Source organism: Neolamprologus brichardi, chromosome 18 (genome assembly GCF_056152115.1).
Source record: "Neolamprologus brichardi isolate AB-2024 chromosome 18, ASM5615211v1, whole genome shotgun sequence".
Lineage (NCBI taxonomy): Eukaryota > Metazoa > Chordata > Actinopteri > Cichliformes > Cichlidae > Neolamprologus > Neolamprologus brichardi.
Genome location: NC_142121.1, coordinates 18,617,869 through 18,644,166, shown reverse-complemented (window position 1 = coordinate 18,644,166; position 26,298 = coordinate 18,617,869). Strand labels below are relative to the sequence as shown.

Sequence of the window (26,298 nt, the reverse complement as noted above, 5' to 3'; positions counted from 1 at the left end):
TTATTGTCACTGCTACATTTCTGTAATGCGAACCAGAAATTATTTCCACTACTAATTAATTACCGTTGAGCTCAAAGGTCCTATTAATAAACGGTTAACGAATGTGTATTTATGAAGACGATTTGTGAGACTGGTAAACTTATGATACGTATGATGGTCTTTCGTTCTACACGGTGCATTTCATGGTCCTGTACCCATCCGTCGGTAAACTGTACCTGGGCTTGTTGCAGTGACCTGAAGTTACTAAACTTCATGAGTGTATGCACTCACTCCAAGAACCGTATGATTATAAATATGAGCGCGGTGAAAGTTGGGCAGCACGCTAACGTATGTTGTCCACTCTGTGTGCTCGTAAGGGTCTAACCCTTTCACTCCTTTGATTTTTTCCTCGTATCTTTTCTTTGACTTTTCATCAAGTCCGTCTTTGTACGGTCCGGCATTGTTCTCCTTCGTTTTGTACATAACTTTTTTGGGGGGCAAAGAAAAAGCAAGAAGGTATTGGAACCGAAGAATGAACGTTTTGCGGTGCTGCAAATGCTTGCATTTGATGCGGTACTTGGATTGTTTTGCCACGAGTTACCGGCATGCAATGCGCGAAAGTCACGTGGTCTGTCAATCTCTATATGAAAACCCAGCCAAACATTAAACATTCACCATAGTCATTCAAAACTTTATTTGTAATATTATAATCAGCAAAATCAGCGTTTTAATTACAGGCATGTATCATTGTTTGCAAATCATACTTATAAAACTCAATAACACGCTAAACAGGAAGTCCTCTGTGGGCTTCAAAGCAGCCACCTCATTTGCATGTTCACACAAAATAGCTCGCAGCGCTGCAGCGCGCTGTCGTCACACACACAGCCTCGTTTCACACTCAACTCTCTATCTTATTTTACAAAGACGTCTTATATTTACAATCACTCTCAGGCCTGACAGTTTTAGCGCCTACACAATTTTGACAAATTTAAGATAACGGGTCCAACCGAAGAAAGTCCAACTTTTTTGTAATCAATTAACCAGTATCAGCCTCTAACTGTATCTGGCCTCATCTCTAGAGTCCCTAACTCAATTTAAAGTGTCCAAAAAAGCGCAGATAAGGAGCCTCTAACTCCTAGCTTGTTCCAGGATGCCCTGTACCCCACAGTCAAGCCAACTGAACTAACCCTGTTCGCCGACAGGTCAAGGTCGCGCGTCCGCAGCCAGGAGGGAGCGTAACCTCCGGGCTATGCGCCTCTTAGTGGCCTCTAACCACCGTTCTCACAAAATTTATAATACTTTTAAACCGCCGTCAACCCTCTAAAACAAGAGTATGACTGACGCAGATGCAACGTTATGGACAATGGAGCCTCTAACTCTCAACATGGCCAACACAGATGCAATCCTTTAGACCAATGGAGCCTCTAACTCACAAAATGACCAATTCCCTATCAAACTACCTGAGCCTCTAACTCAGTATTATTTTCCTTTATCTTGAGCCTCTAACTCAGTATTATTTTCCTTTACCTTGAGCCTCTAACTCAGTATTGTAACTTATAAGCTTATTTCAAGTTTCAAAACTCATGAGATTTTTCATCAAAATCAAAACAGGCCTTCACCAGTAATTTCAGTGAGTAGACTTTTAATTTATACAGTCCAATTTGGCACAGTTTGGATTTACATTCAACAGGTTGTGCCTCACCTTTAAATGTGCCGGCTTGCCCACTCACGTCAGACCACTGGCTCGTGCCTGCCCGTTCAACCACCTCGGACCGTCCAAACCTCCAAAACTTCCATCCCAATACCACAGGACGAGCCCCCAAAACTGTTACGGATTCAAATATTGGGGATGGATACAAGAGGAAAACCCAAAATAACCACACTGGTCCGGCCGGGTCAAGTCAAACGATGATTTAATGAACACACGCGTGGGAGATGGACACCATACAGCAGACAGCATCAGATCTCAAAATGGTGGAGCCTTGATCAAACTCTTATAGCCTCTAGTGGCCCCCACCTAATCATAAAAGCCTAAACATTCACATTCTTTCTCACACAGCGCCTAAGCTACGACCTTGGCTCCCTGTTTATCTGCTCCTGATGAGATGGGGCAGTATGCTCTGTTCTCTTCTAATCAGACAAATAAGGCGATGACTTTCTGCGAACAGTATTTCTTATAACTCAGCAGTATAATGCATCATAAAACAATATCATTCATTCACAATAAATCAGCAGTCTAATGTAATGCAAATCAGTTTACCAAATGTAATAGTTATCACCTTCTTCTAATTCAGGAGCATAATGCAAACTAAAACTACATAATAATTCACAATCTTTAGTTAGGGGTCTAACATGGCATAAAATAATATCATAATCCGACACCTTCTTCCCTTACCGGCAGAAAAGTGCTAAAATACCGTCACTCCGCGCACTGTGTTGTGCAGAAGTGATTATCAACGGTGGACTCGAACCACCGTTCCCTGTGATGGACCGGTGTTTTTGCAATTACTCTGGCAGACAACTGCTTTTCTTTTGCACAACACCGGAACCGAACACAAGCCTGGGGACTCGAACCCCAGGATTTTCCCTCCGGAGACTCGAACTCCGGAGCAACAAGCACTTCACCGCTCGGCCAGACAAAAAAACTCCTCATAACTGTATACAAAGTTAGCTACAACTCACCCATCTGCAGCAGTCCCCTCAAAATCGATGATCTCGGTAGTAACTGAAACACACGGCTCCGTGACTCCTCCATTTCCTTTGCTTCAACAGCTGGTAGGACAAAGGTACCTTTTTCCTCAGGGGTGATCAGCCCGTCCACGGAACCGTAGTTCAGCGACCACACGGACCATCCCATCCTTGTCGCCATTTTGTTGTGGAAGTTTTCCACTTAAATAAAGCCTGCAGACGAGCGGTGAGCGGTAGCTAACATTCTTTAATCAAAGCACACAAAGACAACATACAACCAAGCTTGATGAAGAGCCTACATGATCACGGGGCAGGGTCTGCAGAATCTCCCTGAGCCTAGCATGGCTCTCAGTTAAATACCTTCTCCAGGAACAAAAGGCAGTACACAGCTGTTTCACACCTTAAGGTTCACACTCCCTTGCCACTTCCCAGAGTCCTCGAAGAGACAAAAGACTGGTCCTCTGGAGTTCCTGTTTCCCCCAACATCCTTACTACACCCCCTACCATTTGTCTTAAGTATGAGTGTCAGACATGTTAAAATCCAGTGGCACCAAGGCATTACAATAACATAATGTGATTAATACCTAGGTAAAAGAAATTCCTATACAATGTTGATGTCCAATTCTGGTGAAAATAAACCAGAATGAAGGACTTGTCACGCCTTCGCTGGCAGACCCGTGGAGTGGAGAGAGTGTGGACAGTGGCTCAGAGTAAAGCACTCCAAGGGGTCATTAACACCGCTCAAAGGATCACTGGCTGCCCTCTCCCCACACTGGAAGATCTACATAATACGCGCTGTATTAAAAAAGCTCAGAACATAATAAAAGATACCTCACACTCCCTGTTTGAACGGTTGCCCCCGGGCAGACAGTACAGAGCAATCAGTGTAATGACAAATGGACTCAAACACAGCTTTTACCCAACCGCAATAACATGTCTGAATGCTGCTTCTGAAAAAACCACACCACTTTTGTAATGATCTTGCATTGACAATCCAACACAATGGGCAGCACATTGAACACATTTTATGAGTGGTCAGAAACTTGTAAATAACTCATGAAAGAATAACGTTGATACCAAGCACACCATTGTTTTTCTTGTGACATTACCAATAAGTTTGATGTGTCACATGGGCCTCTTCCTATTGAAAAAAACTAAAGTTGTATCCAAGATGGCTGACTTCTAAATGGCCACCATCCATCTTGAGGAGTTTGCCCCCTCACATACGAGGTGGACAACCTCCTAATTGCAAAACCATGAAAGCACCTACTGTAAGACCTGGAGAAGAGTTTCATTCCAAGGATCTAGTGTGGAAACTCACTCCCCCCTAACACAAAGCCTATTAACTTTCTTAGGAAGACGCAAGTTTGCAGATACACCATACTGCCAAAAGCATTTGCTGGTCTGTCTTCCCACTCATATGAACTTGAGTGACATCTTATTCTTGATCCATAGGGTTTAATATTAATTTAACTCCCCTGGGAAGGCTTGCCATATTGTTTAGGAATGTGTTTAGGGGAATTTTTGAGCAGTCTTGTAGAAGCGTTCTTTTCACTAGATTTACGGGGGAAAGCCCAACTGAGAATCACCCCCACATAATAATCCCCCCCTCCACCAAACTTTAGATTTGACACAATGAGAAAGGGAGAGATTGATCGTTAAGACACAGAGCAAAGAACGACTGCATTCCAGCGTTCTTGTAGATCATCACCTTCACAACCAGAGAACTAAACTGGTGCCTCAATTTTGATTTGATTTTAATCTCAGAACTCTAAAAAGAAAAAAGGCATCACCCAAATGAGCTGATATTTTATATTTTTATTTAGCTATCCTAAACTCTTCTGCAAAAAAATAAGCCCATTTGGCAGGCCTAGTGTCAAAACCTGTTTTTTTCATGGTTGGCTGTGTGGCAGGAAGGCAGGAAAATGGATCCAAAACGCAGGACTCTCAGAGACGGACTTAAACTGAAAACGCAGCTTTATTGCTGAAAAACCTTCAAAAATAAGACTCACAAGAACAGAACAAAAACGCTGAACAGAGGTGCTGGAATACTGGAACACGACAAACACACAGCATGGAGAAAGTACGACGCGACAGAGAGCACAGGAAAACACAGGGCTTATATACATAGGAAAGTAATCAGGGACTGAGAAACAGGAGGGAGACACAGCTGGGAGAAATTAGGTCACCGAGACAAGGGAGAAGTAAAACTGAACACACTGACATGAGACATGAACTTTCAAAGTAAAACAGGAAACCAGAAACAATTCACAAAGATGCAGACTGAGAAACATGGACTTTACACAGAGGGACACACGAGCAGAGAAGACTAAGCACAGAACTAAACCTATACTAAACATGAGGGCAAGAGAACAAAGCCTAAACCAGAATAATTATGATAAATGTCAAGAGATTTATTCTAAAAAACACTTCTTCAGTTGAGAGTCTAAGAGTGAAGACACACACACGCTGCAGATTTTACTTGCAAGGGCTCACATGAGAGTGGGGGCCCTGTGATCAGTGCTCTGTTCTTGCACTTGTCTTTATTTATACACAAGAAAAATGAAAACATTTGTTCAGTGGAATGTTGATACGTGAGCATGTGCGTATGTGATTGTGTGTGTGTGTGTGTGTGTGTGTGTGTGTGTGCGAGGTCAGAATTGGGGAAGATTCAGATAGAAATATCAGAACACGTTTTATAAAGAACAATCAGTTCTAAGCAAGGAAAAGGTCATCATGCAATATTCTATGACATGTAAATTTATATCACTAAAAGCTTATACTGACTACTCAGTACAATTTTCCATTGACAATAATCAACACAGGATAGCTAAAGAATCAGAACATAAATATAATGAACATAATCTAGAAAAACACCAAAATAAAAGAAACCGAAAAAGCTGGGTCAAAATGACCCAGAACCGTGACAGTTTTCTTCTTATTTATAATTTACTTGAACAATGAGTGACATGGATGTTCCTAAACAATTCTGGTAAAAAAATAAACCAGAATCACATGTCTAGTGTCAACAACATGCATAGCCATTGACCCCTCAAAACTTTATTTTTCTTACTTATGATTAACTAGAGTGATATTTGTTGCCAGTGTGCACTCATTGGTCCACAATCTCTTCATACCTGCTGTCATAGAGCTGTAAACATAAACATAATATCACTGCAGGCTACAGTATGTTCTTTTGGATTTCGAAAGAGGGGAATCTCTAGGACAATTGGAAAATCGTGTCCTCAATTGATACTTAAGTGCATTATTATTTTTTCTGGACTATATAGTAAAGTGTAAATTCCCAGAAACCGATCCTGTGGGAGGAGCAAAGGTCTGCTCATTAAAGCAGGCCTGAAACTTTCCTTCAGATGAATCTGTGCTGGTTAACTGAATCAGTAATGGAGCTGACTGATTCAGCTCCGATACTTCTGCCGATACTTCTTGGCTTTCTTGCTTGTCTGGTCGGAGGGCTGTACCTTATCTGAGTGTTCAGACAGCAGTTTGACTCCTGCTGAACTCTTAACAGACATTTAAAAGGTGTTTGACTGTTGCACAACCTAAGGCAAACAGAAAAAAAGTTTGTTGCTTTCTGCTTTTTTTTGTATTCTGTTGCTTTTGCCAATAAAAATACACTCTGAGTTTCAGTCTGTCGTCACTGTCTTCATTTGGGTCCACGCTCGCTCCACTCCACGGGTCTGCCACCGAAGGCGTGACAAGTCCTTCATTCTGGTTTATTTTCACCAGAATTGGACATCAACATCACATGCTGTTCTAGTAAATTATAACTAAGAGGTAAACAGGTTTTAACACTGTTTACTTAACAAGGACAGAGTTTTTTTCTGGACTATTTAGTGAACGATTCCCAGAAACCCATCCTGCATGCTGGGGGAGGAGCAAAGGTCTGTTCATTAAAGCAGGCCTGAAACTTTCCTTCACATGAATCTGTGCTGGTTAACTGAATCAGTCATGGAGCTGCTGCTGCCGATACTTCTTGGCTTTCTTGCTTGTCTGGTCGGAGGGCTGTACCTTCTCGGAGTGTTCAGACAGCGGCGACCAGGAGAACCCCCCCTCGATAAAGGGCTCCTTCCTTGGTTGGGTCATGTCTTAGAGTTTCGCAGGAACACCTTGAAGTTCCTAGAGAGAATGGAGAAGAAGCACGGTGAAATATTTACAGTACAGCTGGGAGGGTTTTATATTACATTTGTCCAGGACCCTTTTTCATTTGGGGGGTTCATTAAGGAGAGTCGGGACAAACTGGACGTTCGAAAGGCTGCTCTGCATCTGGCGCACAGAGTGTTTGGATATAAAGCTGTTGAAGGGGGGCCCAGTATTCTCCGCATTTCAAGCAACAAGCATCTGAAGGGGGAAGGTCTGCAAGAACTGACCCAATCTTTTATGAGTAATTTGCAGAACATGATGTTGCACAACATTGGATCAGCTGCAGAGGACAGGACCTGGAAAGAAGATGGACTGTTCAGGTACAGCTACAATGTTGTTTTCAGAGCTGGATATTTGGCCTTGTTTGGCAATGTGCCACCCAAGTCAGAACAAAGTGAGGAGAAAGCCAAAGAAAAAGACAGAGCTGAATCAGAAGCTTTGTTTCAGGAGTTTCGTAAATATGACCAGCTCTTCCCCAGACTGGCGTATGGGGTCCTCCCACCGATGGAAAAGTTGTCTGCAGAGAGGTTGAAGGCATACTTCTGGGATGTTCTGTCAATACTGAAAATGAAAACCAAGGACAATATCAGTGGCTGGGTGTGGGACATACAGCAGGGTAAAGAGGAGATGGGTATCGATATGTCAATGATAAACAGATACATGCTTGTGCTTCTTTGGGCCTCTCAGAGCAATATAGGGCCTTCTTCATTCTGGCTGCTCCTCTTCCTCATGAAACACCCAGAAGCCATGAAAGCAGTGAAGGAAGAGGTGGATAAAGTTCTGAAAGAATCTGGCCAGGAGGTCCGGCCTGGTGGTCCTTTGGTCTACCTGACCCGTGAAATGCTGTTGAAAACACAGATCCTGGACAGTGCTGTCGAAGAGAACCTCCGACTCACTGCTGCACCCCTCCTCACCAGGGCAGTGATAAAGGACATGACCTTCAAGATGGCTGATGGGCGAGAATATTTACTTCGCAAGGGTGACAGAATTGCAATCTTTCCTTTCAGTTCTGTCCAACATGATCCAGAGATCCATCCCGAGCCGCACTCATTCAAATATGACCGCTTCCTGAATCCAGACGGGACCAAGAAAACTGATTTTTACAAAGCAGGAAAGAAGGTAAAATATTACACCATGCCCTGGGGATCTGGGGTCTCCATGTGCCCTGGCCGTTTCTTTGCCACCAATGAGCTGAAACAGTTTGTTTTCCTCATGTTGGTCTATTTTGAGTTTGAGCTGATGAATCCTGATGAGAAGATTCCTGAAACTGACCTCAGTCGATACGGATTTGGAACGATGCAACCTGTCAGAGATGTCCAGTTCAGATTCAGACTCAGATATTAAGCCAATCAGATAAAAATAAAACTGATTTTCTTTTTCTTTGGATCAATATGGTTTGATGAGCACATTATAGAAACTATGGAAGCAGATTTAAATCTAAAGTTTTTGACGTGTTGGTCAACTGTAACAATTCAATATGCAAATGCACTGATATTCTAGACATGTATATGTATATTGAACACAGTCTGATCATAACTCTTCTTCTTTAAGTAATTTGCAAATCAGCAATCAGATTAAACACATTAGAAATGATATTGATGGGCATTTTTTAAGATAACAACAATTATGATTATTGGTTATTAAGCCAATCAGATAAAAACAAAAGTCTTATCTTTAAACACCTTTTTTTTGTATAATTCTTTTGATGATACATGGAGACTTATAAAATGAAGCATGGGAACACATGTATTGCAGATTTTCTGTTACATTTTCCATATGCAAATTAAGTAGAATTTTTCTGAAAATCAGTGCCAGCCGTCCATCTCCTTCTATTTATCCAGATTTTTGAATTTTCTGTGATTCTGCTTCTGCACACTTTGTTACTCTGTGAATAAACAAGTCTTTAATTGTATTAAGTCTACATGTGTATTATATTTGTACTGGTCTCATTACATATGTATATCTGTTCATTTAGTCTGGTTTGTTGAGGTTAGCAAAGAGTTTCATATGGAGTTCTCTGGTGGGAAGCCTCCGGAACTGACCTCAGCACAGTTGTTTTTCATAGTATATGCATGGCTTTTTGGTTTTCTTTGATTTGATTTGTTATATTTGTTATTTCTAGGGCTTTGTATCTTCTTCAGTTTTACCCATTGCCATGCAGAACTGCACACATCTGCAAGCCACATGGTCTGTTTTGTCATTTGCATTATCTATAACTGAACTGACTCCTCCCAGGTGCCAGCTTCTTTATTTTGATAGTGCAGCAGTCAAGAGGGGAGTGAGAACAGGGAAAGACACACAGCAAAGGGCCAACATTGAGCTGTATAGAATAAGGTCACCTGCTCAGCCAGTGGGGTTTAATCTCAGAATTCAAAACAATAAAGTCATGACCAAACCTTTTTTATCTCTTGTGCAGAAAATGACCCAAATTGAAACTTGTTTTCTTAATAGAATGAACTAGAACAACAGCTGATGTCAATGTCCAACTCATTGCATACATATGCAATTACAAGGAGAGCATCCCATAATAAGAATAAAAAAAATTAAGTAATAAATATAAAATAATGTATTTATGATGATTCAATTTGTACAATATTTAAACCGTAGAGATACAATAATTTTACAGCTGAAAAATCATCATTTTGTTATATTTGAAATATAAATCTAATATAATCTGTATTTTCTTTCAAATACAGTGTGTGTGTGTGTGTGTGTGTGTGTGTGTGTGTGTGTGTGTTTGAATATCGTAATTATAGTAAGAGCTACAAACATCTGACACCCTTACCCAGTTAGCTAGCGGCTAATGACTACCACTACTTCTGTAGTTAATAAAAGGACAAGTAATGTTTTGTTGCCCTGTCGCTCAGTGCACATACAACAATGCTCATTTGTTTCAATTCATCAGTTGCCACAAGAGAATTTAACCACGTGGACATAACAAACGAATACTCCTGTGGGCTATAGACTATAGTGTACTCTTTACACCCTACCTCCTGGTTTTTGTTGCATCAGCCATCTCCCAATCAATTTTTGTGTTTCTTCGACAGCTCCGCACTGCCCAGGTAGCAAAAAAGGCACCAAGCCTGTTCCTGGCTCGCAACCACTTACGCAAGCCAGATCCTTTCATTTAGCAAAGTTGTGATTAATAGTTTAATGTTATTGTTGAGGCAGGACTCTACACACACATTTAAAAAAAGGCTCAAGAAAAGGGCACCCATCAGGAAAGGGGCAGATGCTCAAGCCCCTGCCGGCCCCCCTGCACGTGTCTGGTAGATAGTCGAGACAGTCTGCTGAAGTTCAAAAATGATTGACTGGCTTTGCATGTTTTTACATATTTGATAAAGATTTCATTTCATTTTCTTTTGCACTGATGAATCTGTGTTATTAAAAATGTCTTAACTGTTTTCATTAGTGGTGAGATTGAACTTTCCTGATGAGAGCACCAAAGGGATCGAGAAAACACGTGAAAGATAAAAATCGAAGTGGTGCAACATCGGGTCAAGGTCACAGAGTTCAGGGGGAATTGCACTCTCGGAGTGTTTTTGTTGGTTTTGCTAAATGAACCTTACAAAAGATGGTTCACAGCATCGGTCATAGACCAAAGAACACTAAAGGCAAAGGCAAACTAAAACATGTCTGGCTTACTCCAATTAGACTAAGAAACTGTCATGTTTTGGCCTAAAAGAGCATCACTGAGCTGAACCACAGAAGACAAACTCCTTGTTTTTTTTCTCCCCAGGCTGTCCTAGAGATTATCCATGTGTGCGTGTTTTATGGTTGTAAAAAAAATCTGACCCTGATTTGCATTTGAAATCAGACTTGCCTTGTGTGAATGACCTTGAAATCATTTCTGTTCATGATTAATTTGTGTTTGAATGTCAAAATCCTTCTTATTATAACCTTCTAAGTTATTAATCAGGCAAATGCATTTATTCTTACTGTTTATCTGCAACTTCAGCAAAATTCACAAGAGCATTTTTGTAACTGAGGTTTCATCACTAAAGTGGTGAGCCAGCCATTCTGTGAATGGAATTTTTAAACCTGTCAAGTATGAACAATAAAATAACTGCCAAAAGTTTCTAATTGTATTTTTATTTTTAAACTGGAGTACGTATTTAAACTCCTGACATTCATTTTAAAATAAATTAAATATAAAATTGCATATATTAGTTTTCATTTGCATCATTCTTCTAAGATTCTGTGTTTTTGTACAATTTATCGTTTATTTTAAAAACATCGGGAATGTGGGAATCTGCTGCCATCTATTGGATTTTGTTGTAGGGAACAAGTAAAAGAATCCATGTCACTGAGTTGACTGAAGTCAGCCTATAACTTTGTTTTTGTTTGTTTTGGTTTTTTGAGTTTTACAGGCTCACATAAAACTCCAAAATCTGACATTTACAAAAAAACATTTATTTTGGAAAAAACAAAAAGCAAAAACTTGTAATGTACATAGAAAATTGAACTAAAAATTGAAACTGACTACAATATACATGAATCGTCTCAATTTCTAAGTGTACATGTCACATCAATTACGGAAAAATAATTATACAAAAAAGAACATTCACAATAATAATTAATAACCAATAATCATAATTGTTGTTATCTTAAACAATGCCCATCAATATCATTTCTAACTGGATTTAATCTGATTGCTGATCTGCAAATTACTTAAAGAAGAAGAGTTATGATCAGAATGTGTTCAATATACATATACATGTCTAGAATATCAGTGCATTTGCATATTGAATTGTTACAGTTGACCAACACGTCAAAAACTTTAGATTTAAATCTGCTTCCATAATTTCCATAATGTGCTCATCAAACCATCTTGATCGAAAGGAAAAGAAAATCACAGTTTTGTTTTCATCTGATTGGCTTAATATCTGAGTCTGAATCTGAACAGGACATCTCTGACAGGTTGCATCGTTCCAAAGCCGTATCGACTGAGGTCAATTTCAGGTATCTTCACATCCGGATTTTTCAGCTCAAACTCAAAATAGACCAACATGAGGAAAACAAACTGTTTCAGCTCATTGGTGGCAAAGAAACGGCCAGGGCACATGGAGACCCCAGATCCCCAGGGCATGGTGTAATATTTTACCTTCTTTCCTGCTTTGTAAAAATCAGTTTTCCTGGTCCCGTCTGGATTCAGGAAGCGGTCATATTTGAATGAGTGCGGCTCAGGATGGATCTCTGGGTCATGGTGGACAGAACTGAAAGGAAAGATTGCAATTCTGTCACCCTTGCGAAGTAAATATTCTCGCCCATCAGCCATCTTGAAGGTCATGTCCTTTATCACTGCCCTGGTGAGGAGGGGTGCAGCAGTGAGTCGGAGGGTCTCTTCGACAGCACTGTCCAGGATCGGTGTTTTCAACAGCATTTCACGGGTCAGGTTGACCATAGGACCACCAGGCCGGACCTCCTGTCCAGATTCTTTCAGAACTTTATCCACCTCTTCCTTCACTGCTTTCATGGCTTCTGGCTGTTTCATGAGGAAGAGGAGCAGCCAGAATGAAGAAGGCCCTGTGTTGCCCTGAGAGGCCCAAAGAAGCACAAGCATGTATCTGTTTATCATTGACATATCGATGCCCATCTCCTCTTTACCTTGCTGTATGTCCCACACCCAGCCACTGATATTGTCCTTGGTTTTCATTTTCAGTATTGACAGAACATCCCAGAAGTATGCCTTCAACCTCTCTGCAGACAACTTTTCCATCGGTGGGAGGACCCCATACGCCAGTCTGGGGAAGAGCTGGTCATATTTACGAAACTCCTGAAACAAAGCTTCTGATTCAGCTCTGTCTTTTTCTTTAGCTTTCTCCTCACTTTGTTCTGACTTGGGTGGCACATTGCCAAACAAGGCCAAATATCCAGCTCTGAAAACAACATTGTAGCTGTACCTGAACAGTCCATCTTCTTTCCAGGCCCTGTCCTCTGCAGCTGATCCAATGTTGTGCAACATCATGTTCTGCAAATTACTCATAAAAGATTGGGTCAGTTCTTGCAGACCTTCCCCCTTCAGATGCTTGTTGCTGGAATTGTGGAGAACACTGTGCCCCCCTTCAACAGCTTTGTATCCAAACACTCTGTACACCAGATGCACTGCAAATTTTCGAAAGTCCAGTTTGTCCCGACTCTCCTTAATGAACCCCCCAAATGAAAAAGGGTCCTGGACAAATGTAATATAAAACCCTCCCAGCTGTACTGTAAATATTTCACCGTGCTTCTTCTCCATTCTCTCTAGGAACTTCAAGGTGTTCCTGCGAAACTCTAAGACATGACCTATCCAAGGAAGGAGCCCTTTATCGAGGGGGGGTTCTCCTGGTCGCCGCTGTCTGAACACTCCGAGAAGGTACAGCCCTCCGACCAGACAAGCAAGAAAGCCAAGAAGTATCGGCAGCAGCAGCTCCATGGCTGATTCAGTTAACCAGCACAGATTCATCTGAAGGAAAGTTTCAGGTCTGCTTTAATGAGCAGACCTTTGCTCCTCCCCTCTGACAAGCCCAATGGGTTTCAGCTTTCCTGGAACTGATTAATATAAATAGTCCTGGAAAAAAAGCAAAGGTCTCATGAATACAAGCAACAATTCACATTGTGTTCAATCAACAATGTACTTTCACGTAAGAATAATTTTCATCTTAATTGCTTATAATTACCGTTATGCAATCCGATAACATTCAAACATCCTTAAAATCAAGACCAACAACCCGTAAATGGCCTTTGAAGTGTCAAATTTCTCTGGAACTGAGTTGTTCAAACAGTTAACATCCGGCATGCAGCAGAATTCCATTCTCATCCGTTTATTCCCCGACGAAAGATCGGACGTATCGAGGCCAGCTTCATTACAGACTGAATGTTTCATAGCACCAAAGAAAGAAAGAAAGAAAGAAAAACTGCAGATTTCTCAAGGCAAGCAAAACATGCCAATACTCAGAAACTGTTTTGTCCAAAAGGGAAACTATTGAGCTGAAACATGTAGGAAGGACGCGTTTTACAGATTTTCCTGGAGATTATACATGTTCTAGTTTTATGGTCGCGATAACTCGAAAGAAAAAAGAAAAAAAGTGGATTTCGGCCTGCATTTGAAATCTCGCATGCATTGTGTGACTGACCCTGAAACCCATTACCGATCATAAATGATTTGAGATTTGTCCTTGAACGTTAAACTCTATTAATTTAATTGCACGCTGATCTACTGAACTCAGTGGGAAGGTGGCGCCATCTACTGAACTTTTGTTTTAATGGCGAACAATAAAAAGAATCAGCATCATTGAGTACTTGACTGTTTTTCAGCTTGCCATTTATTTTATTTTTATTTTATTTTTTAAAAGAAAACAGCACAGGTGTTAAACTAAACATCAACACAAGTGAAAATGTGGCTTAGAAGCAGGGTATGCTGCTATATCAACTGTTTAAAGTAGCATATATGAACTGTATGTGAACTACATTAATTGTCTGCCATTAAACACAACTGTGCACATTTCTGTGTTACACTCTTCAACCGAAATTAATTTTATTAAAATAATCAAAAAAATATTGATTATTTGCTTGCTTCCTACTTCCCTGCTGGTCTTATGTTGTGGACTGTCTCATCTTTGCACAGCCTGAAGCTTGGTTTTTTTTTTTTCCTGCTCTATAGATCAGTGTGAGTTGCTCTCTGAGTATTCTGGCTAAACTCACCTCTGGGTAATCTGGTGATCTGTCCACTGTCTGAGTTTGCTCATGCTCCTCAGTACTGTCATGTGCTGTAACTTTTTATAGCTACATATTACAACCTACGACTGGGTATGAAAAAGCTTATTTTTCCTGTTATTGCCAAATAACTGTTAGAACAGCTTTCCAGTCTGAGTGTACTCTGTAGTTTCTTAAAACTGATATAGTTGTTATTGATTTGCAGCCGACCACTTCCTTCCTTACCCTATTTTTTTTCCTATTGACTTATTGTTTTGGTTTAAACTGTAACATACTTACCCTGTATTTCAGTGTACTTAGCATTGCGCAAAAAGAAACTTTATGTACGAAGGTGTGCAAGTGTATGAAATTGTTCAAATAAGTTCTTGAAATTCTTTAACACTTCTTTTGGCTTATAATAAAATATCTCCAGGATTAAATGGTCTGGCCCAGGGGCGATTTTAGCCCAGTTTTGGAGGTGCTTCAGCATCCCCAAAATGAATCAAAGCACCCCCAAAGATGTCTTACTTTTTTTGAAAATATTTGCTGTTTGTGGGACACACTACTAAAAGTATAAAAAGCATACAGTACTTAATTGAGATGGAACATTTTAACAGCAAAAGTATAGATAACCCCTCCCCCCTCCCAAAATGGTTTGTTCCAGCTCGGCTCTCTCCTACTTGCTTTAGCGCCGTTGCTGCCAGAGCGATGGTGGCTGAGACGCAGCGGAGCAGAGGTGGAAGTGCCTGGCTTAAAACAAGACATATTAGCTGCATTTAACTTTCAGTTACTCTTTATATAGTTAGGTAGGAGTCAGACCATGTTTCTTTTTAACTGAAAAACATTACACCAGGTAACCTGCTGTGTTGAAAATAGGGCTGCCACGATTAGTCGACTAGTCACGATTACGTCGACTATCAAAATCATCGACGACTGATTTAATAGTCGACGCGTCGTTTGAAGCTTTGTAAGATCACAAAAGACGCACGAACAAGTAGTAGAATTTAAGAGTGTAATAACGGACTGAAACAGAAGATGGCAGCACTGCATGTACAAGGATGCCAGCTGCCGTTAAACCCGAAGAAGAAGAAGGAGCTGTGTCCCAGAATTCATAGCGCAGCCCAGCTCAGTTTCCAACAATGGCAGCAGCTAGTTAGTTTTAATATTACTCTTATTATTCTTTCTGGGTCACAAAATAAACGTTTAGCATATTTTCAGGCGAGAATGTAGCTGTGTAAACCTCAAATATCTGCTCAGTTTATCAAGACACCTCATATTTTCAAAAGCGCTCCGACGTTTTCGGAGACGTCTGTTACCCACTAGCTTGATAGCTAGCCGAGGGCAAGGCTCTCTAGAGCCCGTGAGAACACCAGACTCCGGCAAATCGTTTTCAAACCCACTGCGGTCTTTCGCTACTCAGGTTAAACATATATAAGTCACTTAGATAACTTAAAAATGTTATTGTTTGGCTTTTTTTAGTATTTTATTTGTTCCTGAGTAAATCGGTTAGGCTGAGATTAAAGTTATAGTTTTTACACAGCTGAATAAATGTCAAGCAGACAACTGATTATCAGAAGTGTGAGATGCTCGAGAATATACTCCGGTGTCCCGTTATATTTTAGATAACAATGAGTTTATTAAACTTCACCGAAACAATCTGCAAATTTCATTCAAATTTAATAAAAGAAAAGCGTGGAAGCTGTCCCAAGGAAGCTGTCCCACTCAGACCCATAGTCAGTAGCATAAACTCAGCCACTTATAACATTGCAAAACACCTTGCTACCATCCTTGCTCTTCTCGTGGGGAACACCCCACACCACATCAAGAACTCCACCGACTTCACTGACAAGGTCCAGAAACTTACCCTGGATCCAGATGAAACTATGGTGTCCTTTGATGTAGTCTCTCTCTTCACTTGCATACCCACCACGGAGGCCGTGGAGACTGTCAGAAAACGACTACAAGAAGACAGCTCCTTGGAGGACAGGACCAACTTCACACCCGATCAGATTTGCACACTGTTAGACCTCTGCCTTACCACAACATACTTCAAATACAACGAAGGCTATTACAGACAAAAACATGGCTGTGCCATGGGCTCCCCCGTGTCACCTATTGTAGCCAACCTTTACGTGGAGGAAGTGGAAAGGAAGGCTCTTGGCTCTTTCAAAGGAAGAGTACCCAGCCACTGGTACAGATATGTAGACGACACCTGGGTCAAAATCAAGACACAAGAAGTGGAATCCTTCACTGCGCACATCAACGCTGTGAACAAAAACATCAAGTTCACCAGGGAAGACACAAAGGACGACTGTTTGCCTTTCCTGGACTGCGCTGTGCACATTGAAGAGAATGGCAACCTCAACATCGAAGTTTACCGGAAGCCCACACACACAGACCAGTACCTCCTGTTTGACTCCCATCACCCTCTGGAACACAAACTTGGAGTAATTAGGACCCTACACCACCGGGCAGAACATGTTCCCTCTAAGCCTGAAGGGAAAAAGAAGGAACACACACATGTAAAGGAAGCACTCAAAACGTGCGGCTATCCTAAATGGGCATTCTTAAAGTCAACAAAGAGGCACAGAAAAGAAGATCAGACACCAGCGAGGGAGGATATGAAGGACAAATGCAACAACATTGTCATCCCCTATGTAGCCGGTGTATCAGAAAAACTCAGGAGGGTTTTCTCCAAGCATGACATCCCGGTGCATTTCAGACCTAGCAACACGCTCAGACAAAAACTGGTTCACCCGAAAGACAAAACGCCAAAACACAGACTTAACAATGTGGTGTATGCCGTACAGTGCAGCGAGGAATGCTCAGACCTCTACATTGGAGAGACCAAACAGCCACTTCACAAGCGCATGGCACAACACAGAAGAGCCACCTCCACAGGACAAGACTCAGCTGTCCATCTGCATCTTAAGGATAAAGGACACTCTTTCGAGGATGCCAATGTTCACATTTTGGACAGAGAGGACAGATGGTTTGAAAGAGGAGTGAAAGAAGCCATCTATGTCCACTGTGAGCGACCATCTTTGAACAGAGGCGGTGGTTTACGACACCAACTCTCTGCCATCTATAATCCAGTTTTGAGATCCCTTCCCAGACGCCTTAACGCCCACTCACACCCTGGGCCATCTGACCTCAGGAATTCGCATGTTAAGGTGGGGCCAGGTTTCACAATGAACTCACCCGAAACTCTGGCTGATTGGGACCCACACCCAGTTCCACACCTTGGCTCAGGCGATTAGAGGATCATCAGGGGGTCCTTTTGTCCCTCTGTGGGGGGACACTCCCACTAGGTTTATATCTGGGACTCCCCACCATTTGACCTTAGAACTGAAGAAGCTTCTCGGATGAGAGGTGAAACGTCTTCAAGTAACTTAAACTACGATGACCTGGATGACTGAGAACCTTCACAGACAAATTTAATAAACTATCATCTTGTCTTTATTTTTAGTTAGCACATACCTTAAACACTTAGAGCTGTAAGCTAATGATAGTTATATGAGAGCAGATGCATGCTGGTGCAATAAGCTGTACGCTGTATATCCAATGGATGCATGATCTGATTAGTCGACTAATTGCAAAAATAATCGGTGACTAGTCGACTATCAAAAAAATCGTTTGTGGCAGCCCTAGTTGAAAACGTGTTTTCCGACAATGTTTGCTCTGTAGTAAAATTAGCGATATTTGACTGCCCTGTTGATCTCATTGAAATGTATACAGCCTATTTAAAATCTAAAACTTAACATTGTCCGTAGCCTGCTGTTGTTACCACTGTCCTGTTTGAAATGTAATGAGAGAAACTGGTTATTTTGCCATATGTGCATGTGCCGATATTGAACCCAAGGTACTAACTAGCTAACTGACTGGATGCCCATTAACCTTATAACTCCTATTGTGTGTGTGTGTGTGTGTGTGTGTGTGTGTACAGATTGTCAGTCCAAAGAGGGAGAGAGGAAAGAGGGGAACGTGAGGACAAAGTACAAGATCAGGAAGTACCAGGTAAGAAAACAGACAGGGAGTATTAACAGGCAAAACAGTAACTGTTTAACTGGCAAAGAAAAAGAAAGACAAACAACTCATACAATCTGGAAGTTGTGTTCTCCCTATATTAAAGCTGCTATACAGAATCTGCAAAACAAACTGGGTTGTCAGCCCTGGCACTGCATTACCATATAGAGCTTCAGTCAGAGGAAGTCACGGTTGCCAAAGATTTTATAAAGCTCAAGAGTGAGGCTGGTGCCATTCCAGATATGTTAACATTGTACAATCTTCTGGATAATCAGATCTTCCCCAAACTGAAAACTGTTATTCAGGTTGCCCTAACAAACCCAGTTAGCAGCTGTAGCTGTGAAAGGTCTTTTAGTGTCTTGAGTCAGCTCCATACCTGGCTGAGAAGGACCATGGGTCAAAGCAGACTCCAGCACCTGGCTGTGATGTCAGTTGAGAAAGAGATGCGTGAGAGACTTGACCACCAAAATGTGATAGACAGATTTACCAACCTCAAGGTGAGGCGACATAGGTTAAAAGAAAAGAAAAAATCTGCAGAGCCATAGTAGTATCTGCAGTAAAGATATTTTCATACATTGTATACATTGTACCAAAGGCCAAGTGTCTCCATTTTCTAATAATATTTTGTATATTTCAAGGACCCTTCTATTTTTGGTGTATTTTTTATGTATCTGTATTGTATTATACATACACTTTAGAAGTGAATCTCTGTCCAAAAAATGCACACAGTTTACTTTTTACTCACTATGAGCATCATTTATCATTTTTCCCCAGTAATTAAGGTTAGGATATGTATATTTTTTTAATTCCAATCCATTCTTCTTTGGCAGCATTTTAATAACCTTGATCAGATTTGATGGTTTTGTTACAGACTTTTCAAAAAAGTGTTTTGCTATTCTTTCAAAAAATGTGGGGATTAAATTGTGTTAAAATGTACAAAACAGTGATGTCATGTTTTGTGACGAGGACCCAGGCACAGAGAGACTTGATGAATTTAAGAAACTTATGATTTAATAAAGAAATTTGCAGACTTGCACAGAGAGGGTAAAATTATGATGACTGATAATGGAGATGAAGACAACAGACGATGAGGACAGGGAGGAACAGGGGTTTAAATGCACCAAGGAGGTAGTCAGACAGAACTCGGGACAACTGGAGGCATTTAGGGATGCAGGGACTGACAGAGACGGGGAAGAAGTCTCATTGTGATGAGTAAAGTTTACCTTGCCTGGATGGGCTGCTCTCTGGGTGCTCAGCACCCCCAAAGCTCTGATCCTAGAATCGCCCCTGCCTTAAAGCAGGTAAGAGGGAGTCCTCTTCAGTTCGGTGGAAGTGTCTTTACGTGCTTTTTAAAGTGTAGCTCATCTTAACTCTCGAGTTGTTGCTTTTCTACATTTTTCTCCCACACCACACGGAAAGGCCTCGCAGCTGAATAAAAATTCTTCCCTTTCAAAATATATAATATTTAAATATAATACTACTTAAAAGTGTTGCGTCATATCAGGCACAGTTGTTTAATGTTAGGTCTGTGAAAGATAGGTCTAGTCCATGCCCTTCATCTGTCATCTCTGAAGTTTTCATGTCCTGTTAATAGCGACTCTCGGACCTCTTTCGTGGGAACGACTTTTAAAGCCTGATTTTGGAAAACATTTTTGTGTGAGGCACAGCCTGATACTTCCTGACATGTTTCTCTATGCGTTTTATTGGTTTCTATCAGCACTGAATTAGCTTGCATGCTGTACTGCTACACGGCCAACAAACGGTTGAACTCAGTCGACCTCGTTCTTGTTTCAGGTGAGATGTCTTCTTATGAGGAGAGTGAGTCCAAATTCTGGCGAAAGGCAAAGGAGAATCCATTTGTCCCAGTCGGTGAGTACATATTATGACAAGGACAAATAAAATATGTGCTCACAAACACAAAAGTTTAAGTTTTGGGGTTTATTGAGTGAGTTTTTTAGAGGATTTGTGGGATATGTTGCTGTCTTATTTTTGTTTTAATGACTTTTGCTTTTTGCAAGGATGGCTGGATTTGTTGCTATTGTTGGCTACAGGCTGATGAAAATGAAAGAGGCGTGGAGATACAAAAATGTCGGTGCACCTGATTTACATGCGTGTAGCTGCCCAAGGCTTTGTGGTGGGAGCAATGACTGTTGGTGAGTCATCTTTCAGTTCTTACTGCCAAACTGCAACCAGTTCTTTATTTTGGATTTGTGGTTTGAACCTGAAATCATAATACTATAAACACGGGTTTTTCCCATGCTTCTTTTGTTTTGTTGTTGTTTTCAGGTGTCCTGTTCTCCATGTACAGAGAGTACTTTGCAAAGCCTATTGAACAAGAACAGAAAGGAACCCAACCCAAGTGAACATGGCCTCTTGGACTCATATTTTATGTCCCTTAGTATTGCCTCATATTAAGGTGTGCACAAGATTTGTTTCACAGATGTCCTGATGAGAAAACAATCTATATAGCCATTATTTTGAAACTGTGTGGAGACAAAGGCTTTAATTCTGTAGCTTTTATGCAGTTTCATTGCATATGCCAGCTGTACTGTAAATATTTCACCATGCTTCTTCTCCATTCTCTCTAGGAACTTCAAGGTGTTCCTGCGAAACTCTAAGACATGATCTATCCGAGGAAGGAGCCCTTTGTCGAGGGGGGGTTCTCCTGGTCGCTGCTGTCTGAACACTCCGAGAAGGTATAGCCCTCCGACCAGACAAGCAAGAAAGCCAAGAAGTATCGGCAGCAGCAGCTCCATGACTGATTCAGTTAACCAGCACAGATTCATGTGAAGGAAAGTTTCAGGCCTGCTTTAATGAACAGACCTTTGCTCCTCCCCCAGCACGCAGGATGGGTTTCTGGGAATTGTTCACTAAATAGTCCAGAAAAAAACTTTGTCCTTATTAAGTAAACAGTGTTGAAACCTGTTTACTTCTTAAGTTATAATTTACTAGAACAGCATGTGATGTTTGTTGTGGAAGTTTTCCACTTAAATAAAGCCTGCAGACGAGCGGTGAGCTGTAGCTAACATTCTTTAATCAACGCACACAAAGACAACATACAACCAAGCTTGATGAAGAGCCTACATGACCACGGGGCAGGGTCTGCAGAATCTCCCTGAGCCTAGCATGGCTCTCAGTTAAATACCTTCTCCAGGAACAAAAGGCAGTACACAGCTGTTTCACACCTTAAGGTTCACACTCCCTTGTAGGGATGGGTATCGAAAACCGGTTCTTGTTGAGAACCGGTTCCCACTGTTTCAATTCCTTGGAATCGTTTGCCATTTTTGCAAACGATTCCCTTATCGATTCCAGTCGCCCCGAATGACGTCACCACGTTGCGGAGCGTCATTTACCTGGCAGGAAACATGGCGGCTCAAACGCTAAAAAGTTTGGTTATACTTTACGAGAACGGATGACAACAGGGCAACTTGCAATACTTGCAAAGTAGATATTTCATTTAAGGGAGGAAACACTACGAATATGCAAAAGCATTTGCTCACAAAACGCGCGATAACCTTAAATGTCGTGTTTTTAATTCCGCTCCGGACTCGTGAATCTCAACCCAGCAGCAGCGGTAACGTTTGCACGTCCTCTCCCGTTAATACGGCAGGTAAATAATCAACTAACAGTGCATGTTATGTTAGCGCGATCTGCCTTATTACAAAACCTGCCATTACTGTGCATTTAGGTGACCATGATGAGACAGACAGAGTCTGGCTCACATGCTGGCAGTTCTTGCTGCAGTCTACCGGTAGCGTCTTCTTTCAGGCCAGGATAGACGAATGTCACCGAGCAGTGACTAAGTTTGTGGTAAAAGGCTTGCACCCATTTGCCACAGCAGATGCCCCCGATTTTCGGTAAGTGAATGTGTTTAATTGTAGGCAGGGACATTATTGGATATTCTTGTGTAATTGCTACAGAAGAATATTTATTTTATTATTTTACATTTACAATTTTTTTTCCTGGGGACCCTGTGACACCCCATTGAAGAGCCGTAGGTTGGATCTGTTAAGATCTCACTGTTGGGTTTGTAAGGCCATGTTACTCCTAAATTTCTATCTTGTTCAAAGAGAAGATATAAAACAAAGATCTAAGCTAATTGACCTTAGTGTTCTCCTTTTTTAAAAAAAAAATAATCGATAAGAGAATCGATAAAGAATCGAATCGTTAAACAGAATCGAAAATGGAATCGGAATCGTGAAAATCTTATCAATACCCATCCCTACTCCCTTGCTACTTCCCAGAGTCCTCGAAGAGACAAAAGACTGGTCCTCTGGAGTTCCTGTTTCCCCCAACATCCTTACTACACCCCCTACCATTTGTCTTAAGTATGAGTGTCAGACATGTTAAAATCCAGTGGCACCAAGGCATTACAATAACATAATGTGATTAATACCTAGGTAAAAGAAATTCCTATACAATGTTGATGTCCAGTTCTGGTGAAAATAAACCAGAATGAAGGACTTGTCACGCCTTCGCTGGCAGACCCGTGGAATGGAGAGAGCGTGGACCCAAATGCAGACAGTGACGACAGACTGAAACTCAGAGTGTATTTTTATTGGCAAAAGGAACCGAATACAAAAAAAAAGCAGAAAGCAACAAACTTTTTTTCTGTCTTTCGACAGAGCCACCATCGAGTGTGTAATAATCTATTGCATCTGGAACACTAGCTGCACAGTGGCTCAGAGGAAAGCACTCCAAGGGGTCATTAACACCGCTCAAAGGATCACTGGCTGCCCTCTCCCCACACTGGAAGATCTACATAATACCCGCTGTATTAAAAAAGCTCAGAACATAATAAAAGATACCTCACACTCCCTGTTTGAACGGTTGCCCCCGGGCAGACAGTACAGAGCAATCAGTGTAATGACAAATGGACTCAAACAGAGCTTTTACCCAACCGCAATAACATGTCTGAATGCTGCTTCTGAAAAAACCACACCACTTTTGTAATGATCTGGCATTGACAATCCAACACAATGGGCAGCACATTGAACACATTTTATGAGTGGTCAGAAACTTGTAAATAACTCATGAAAGAATTACGTTGAAACCAAGCACACCATTGTTTTTCTTGTGACATTACCAATAAGTTTGATGTGTCACATGGGCCTCTTCCTATTGAAAAAACTAAAGTTGTATCCAAGATGGCTGACTTCTAAATGGCCACCATGGTCACCACCCATCTTAGGAGTTTGCCCCCTCACATATACTAATGTGCCACAAACAGGACTTTAATATCACCAACCATTCCCATGTTATTACAGTGTATCCATATAAATGGCCCACCCTGTAGTTTTATTTGTATGGAGGATCCATTTTAATTAGGGCTTATGTTGAGTTTTTAACAAAGGACTGGACTGGAAACCACCAGTAGGAACCTGTATGCTATGGAAGTCTAAGGAGAAAAAAAAACCTCATGTGCAATTAGGAGGTGGACAACCTCCTAATTGCAAAACCATGAAAGCACCTAGTGTAAGACCTGGAGAAGAGTTTCATTCCAAGGATCTAGTGTGGAAACTCACTCCCCCCTAACACAAAGCCTATTAACTTTCTTAGGAAGACGCAAGTTTGCAGATACACCATACTGCCAAAAGCATTTGCTGGTCTGTTTTCCCACTCATATGAACTTGAATGACATCTTATTCTTGATCCATAGGGTTTAATATTAATTTAACTCCCCTGGGAAGGCTTGCCATATTGTTTAGGAATGTGTTTAGGGGAATTTTTGAGCAGTCTTGCAGAAGTGTTCTTTTCACTGGATTTACGGGGGAAAGCCCAACTGAGAATCACCCCCACATCATAATCCTCCATCCACCAAACTTTAGATTTGGCACAATGAGAAAGGGAGAGACTGATCGTTAAGACACAGAGCAAAGAACGACTGCATTTCAGCGTTCTTGTAGATCATCACCTTCACAACCAGAGAACTAAACTGGTGCCTCAATTTTGATTTGATTTTAATCTCAGAACTGTAAAAAGAAAAAAGGCATGACCCAAATGAGCTGATATTTTATATTTTTATTTAGCTATCCTAAACTCTTCTGCAAAAAAATAAGCCCATTTGGCAGGCCTAGTGTCAAAACCTGTTTTTTTTCATGGTTGGCTTTGTGGCAGGCAGGCAGGAAAATGGATCCAAAATGCAGGACTCTCAGAGACGGGACTTAAACTGAAAACGCAGCTTTATTGCTAGAAAACCTTCAAAAATAAGACTCACAAGAACAGAACAAAAACGCTGAACAGAGGTGCTGGAATACTGGAACACGACAAACACAGCATGGAGAAAGTACAACGCAACAGAGAACACAGGAAAACACAGGGCTTATATACATAGGAAAGTAATCAGGGACTGAGAAACAGGAGGGAGACACAGCTGGGAGAAATTAGGTCAACGAGACAAGGGAGAAGTAAAACTGAACACACTGACATGAGACATGAACTTTCAAAGTAAAACAGGAAACCAGAAACAATTCACAAAGATGCGGACTGAGAAACATGGACTTTACACAGAGGGACACACGAGCAGAGAAGACTAAGCACAGAACTAAACCTATACTAAACATGAGGGCAAGAGAACAAAGCCTAAACCAGAATAATTATGATAAATGTCAAGAGATTTATTCTAAAAAACACTTCTTCAGTTGAGAGTCTAAGAGTGAAGACACACACACGCTGCAGATTTTACTTGCAAGGGCTCACATGAGAGTGGGGGCCCTGTGATCAGTGCTCTGTTCTTGCACTTGTCTTTATTTATACACAAGAAAAATGAAAACATTTGTTCAGTGGAATGTTGATACGTGAGCATGTGCGTATGTGATTGTGTGTGTGTGTGTGTGTGTGTGTGTGTGTGTGTGTGTGTGTGTGTGTGTGTGTGTGTGCGAGGTCAGAATTGGGGAAGATTCAGATAGAAATATCAGAACACGTTTTATAAAGAACAATCAGTTCTAAGCAAGGAAAAGGTCATCATGCAGTATTCTATCACATGTAAACTTATATCACTAAAAGCTTATACTGACTACTCAGTACAATTTTCCATTGACAATAATCAACACAGGATAGCTAAAGAATCAGAACATAAATATTATAAACATAATCTAGAAAAACACCAAAATAAAAGAAACCGAAAAAGCTGGGTCAAAATGACCCAGAACCGTGACAGTTTTCTTCTTATTTATAATTTACTTGAACAATGAGTAACATGGATGGAAACAATTCTGGTAAAACAATAAACCAGAATCACACGTCTAGTGTCAACAACATGCATAGCCATTGACCCCTCAAAACTTTATTTTTCTTACTTATGATTAACTAGAGTGATATTTGTTGCCAGTGTGCACTCATTGGTCCACAATCTCTTCATACCTGCTGTCATAGAGCTGTTAACATAAACATAATATCACTGCAGGCTACAGTATGTTCTTTTGGATTTCGAAAGAGGGGAATCTCTAGGACAATTGGAAAATCGTGTCCTCAATTGATACTTAAGTGCATTATTATTTTTTCTGGACTATATAGTAAAGTGTAAATTCCCAGAAACCGATCCTGTGGGAGGAGCAAAGGTCTGCTCATTAAAGCAGGCCTGAAACTTTCCTTCACATGAATCTGTGCTGGTTAACTAAATCAGTCATGGAGCTGACTGATTCAGCTCCGATACTTCTGCCGATACTTCTTGGCTTTCTTGCTTGTCTGGTCGGAGGGCTGTACCTTCTCTGAGTGTTCAGACAGCAGTTTGACTCCTGCTGAACTCTTAACAGACATTTAAAAGGTGTT

The 26,298-nt window shown here is 41.1% G+C and overlaps 2 protein-coding genes and 1 long non-coding RNA gene across 3 annotated transcripts; 2 read left to right on the top strand and 1 right to left on the bottom strand.

Annotated features, from left to right (window-relative positions):
* The first annotated feature begins 6,596 nt into the window (after positions 1-6,596).
* On the top strand, positions 6,597-8,740 carry LOC148097730 (7-alpha-hydroxycholest-4-en-3-one 12-alpha-hydroxylase-like). The gene has a single exon (XM_087832166.1). The coding sequence runs from the start codon at positions 6,607-6,609 to the stop codon at positions 8,170-8,172; it is 1,566 nt and encodes a 521-aa protein (XP_087688292.1). The 5' UTR covers positions 6,597-6,606; the 3' UTR covers positions 8,173-8,740.
* Positions 8,741-11,275: 2,535 nt separating this feature from the next.
* Positions 11,276-13,273, bottom strand: LOC148097729 (5-beta-cholestane-3-alpha,7-alpha-diol 12-alpha-hydroxylase-like). Its single transcript, XM_087831522.1, has one exon. The coding sequence runs from the start codon at positions 13,271-13,273 to the stop codon at positions 11,708-11,710; it is 1,566 nt and encodes a 521-aa protein (XP_087687648.1). The 3' UTR covers positions 11,276-11,707.
* A 7,023-nt stretch (positions 13,274-20,296) lies between these two features.
* LOC148097728 (uncharacterized) lies at positions 20,297-21,034 on the top strand. Its single transcript, XR_015716815.1, has 3 exons — positions 20,297-20,397; positions 20,547-20,681; positions 20,815-21,034. It is a non-coding gene; the product is annotated as an uncharacterized LOC148097728 (long non-coding RNA).
* Positions 21,035-26,298: the final 5,264 nt, after the last annotated feature.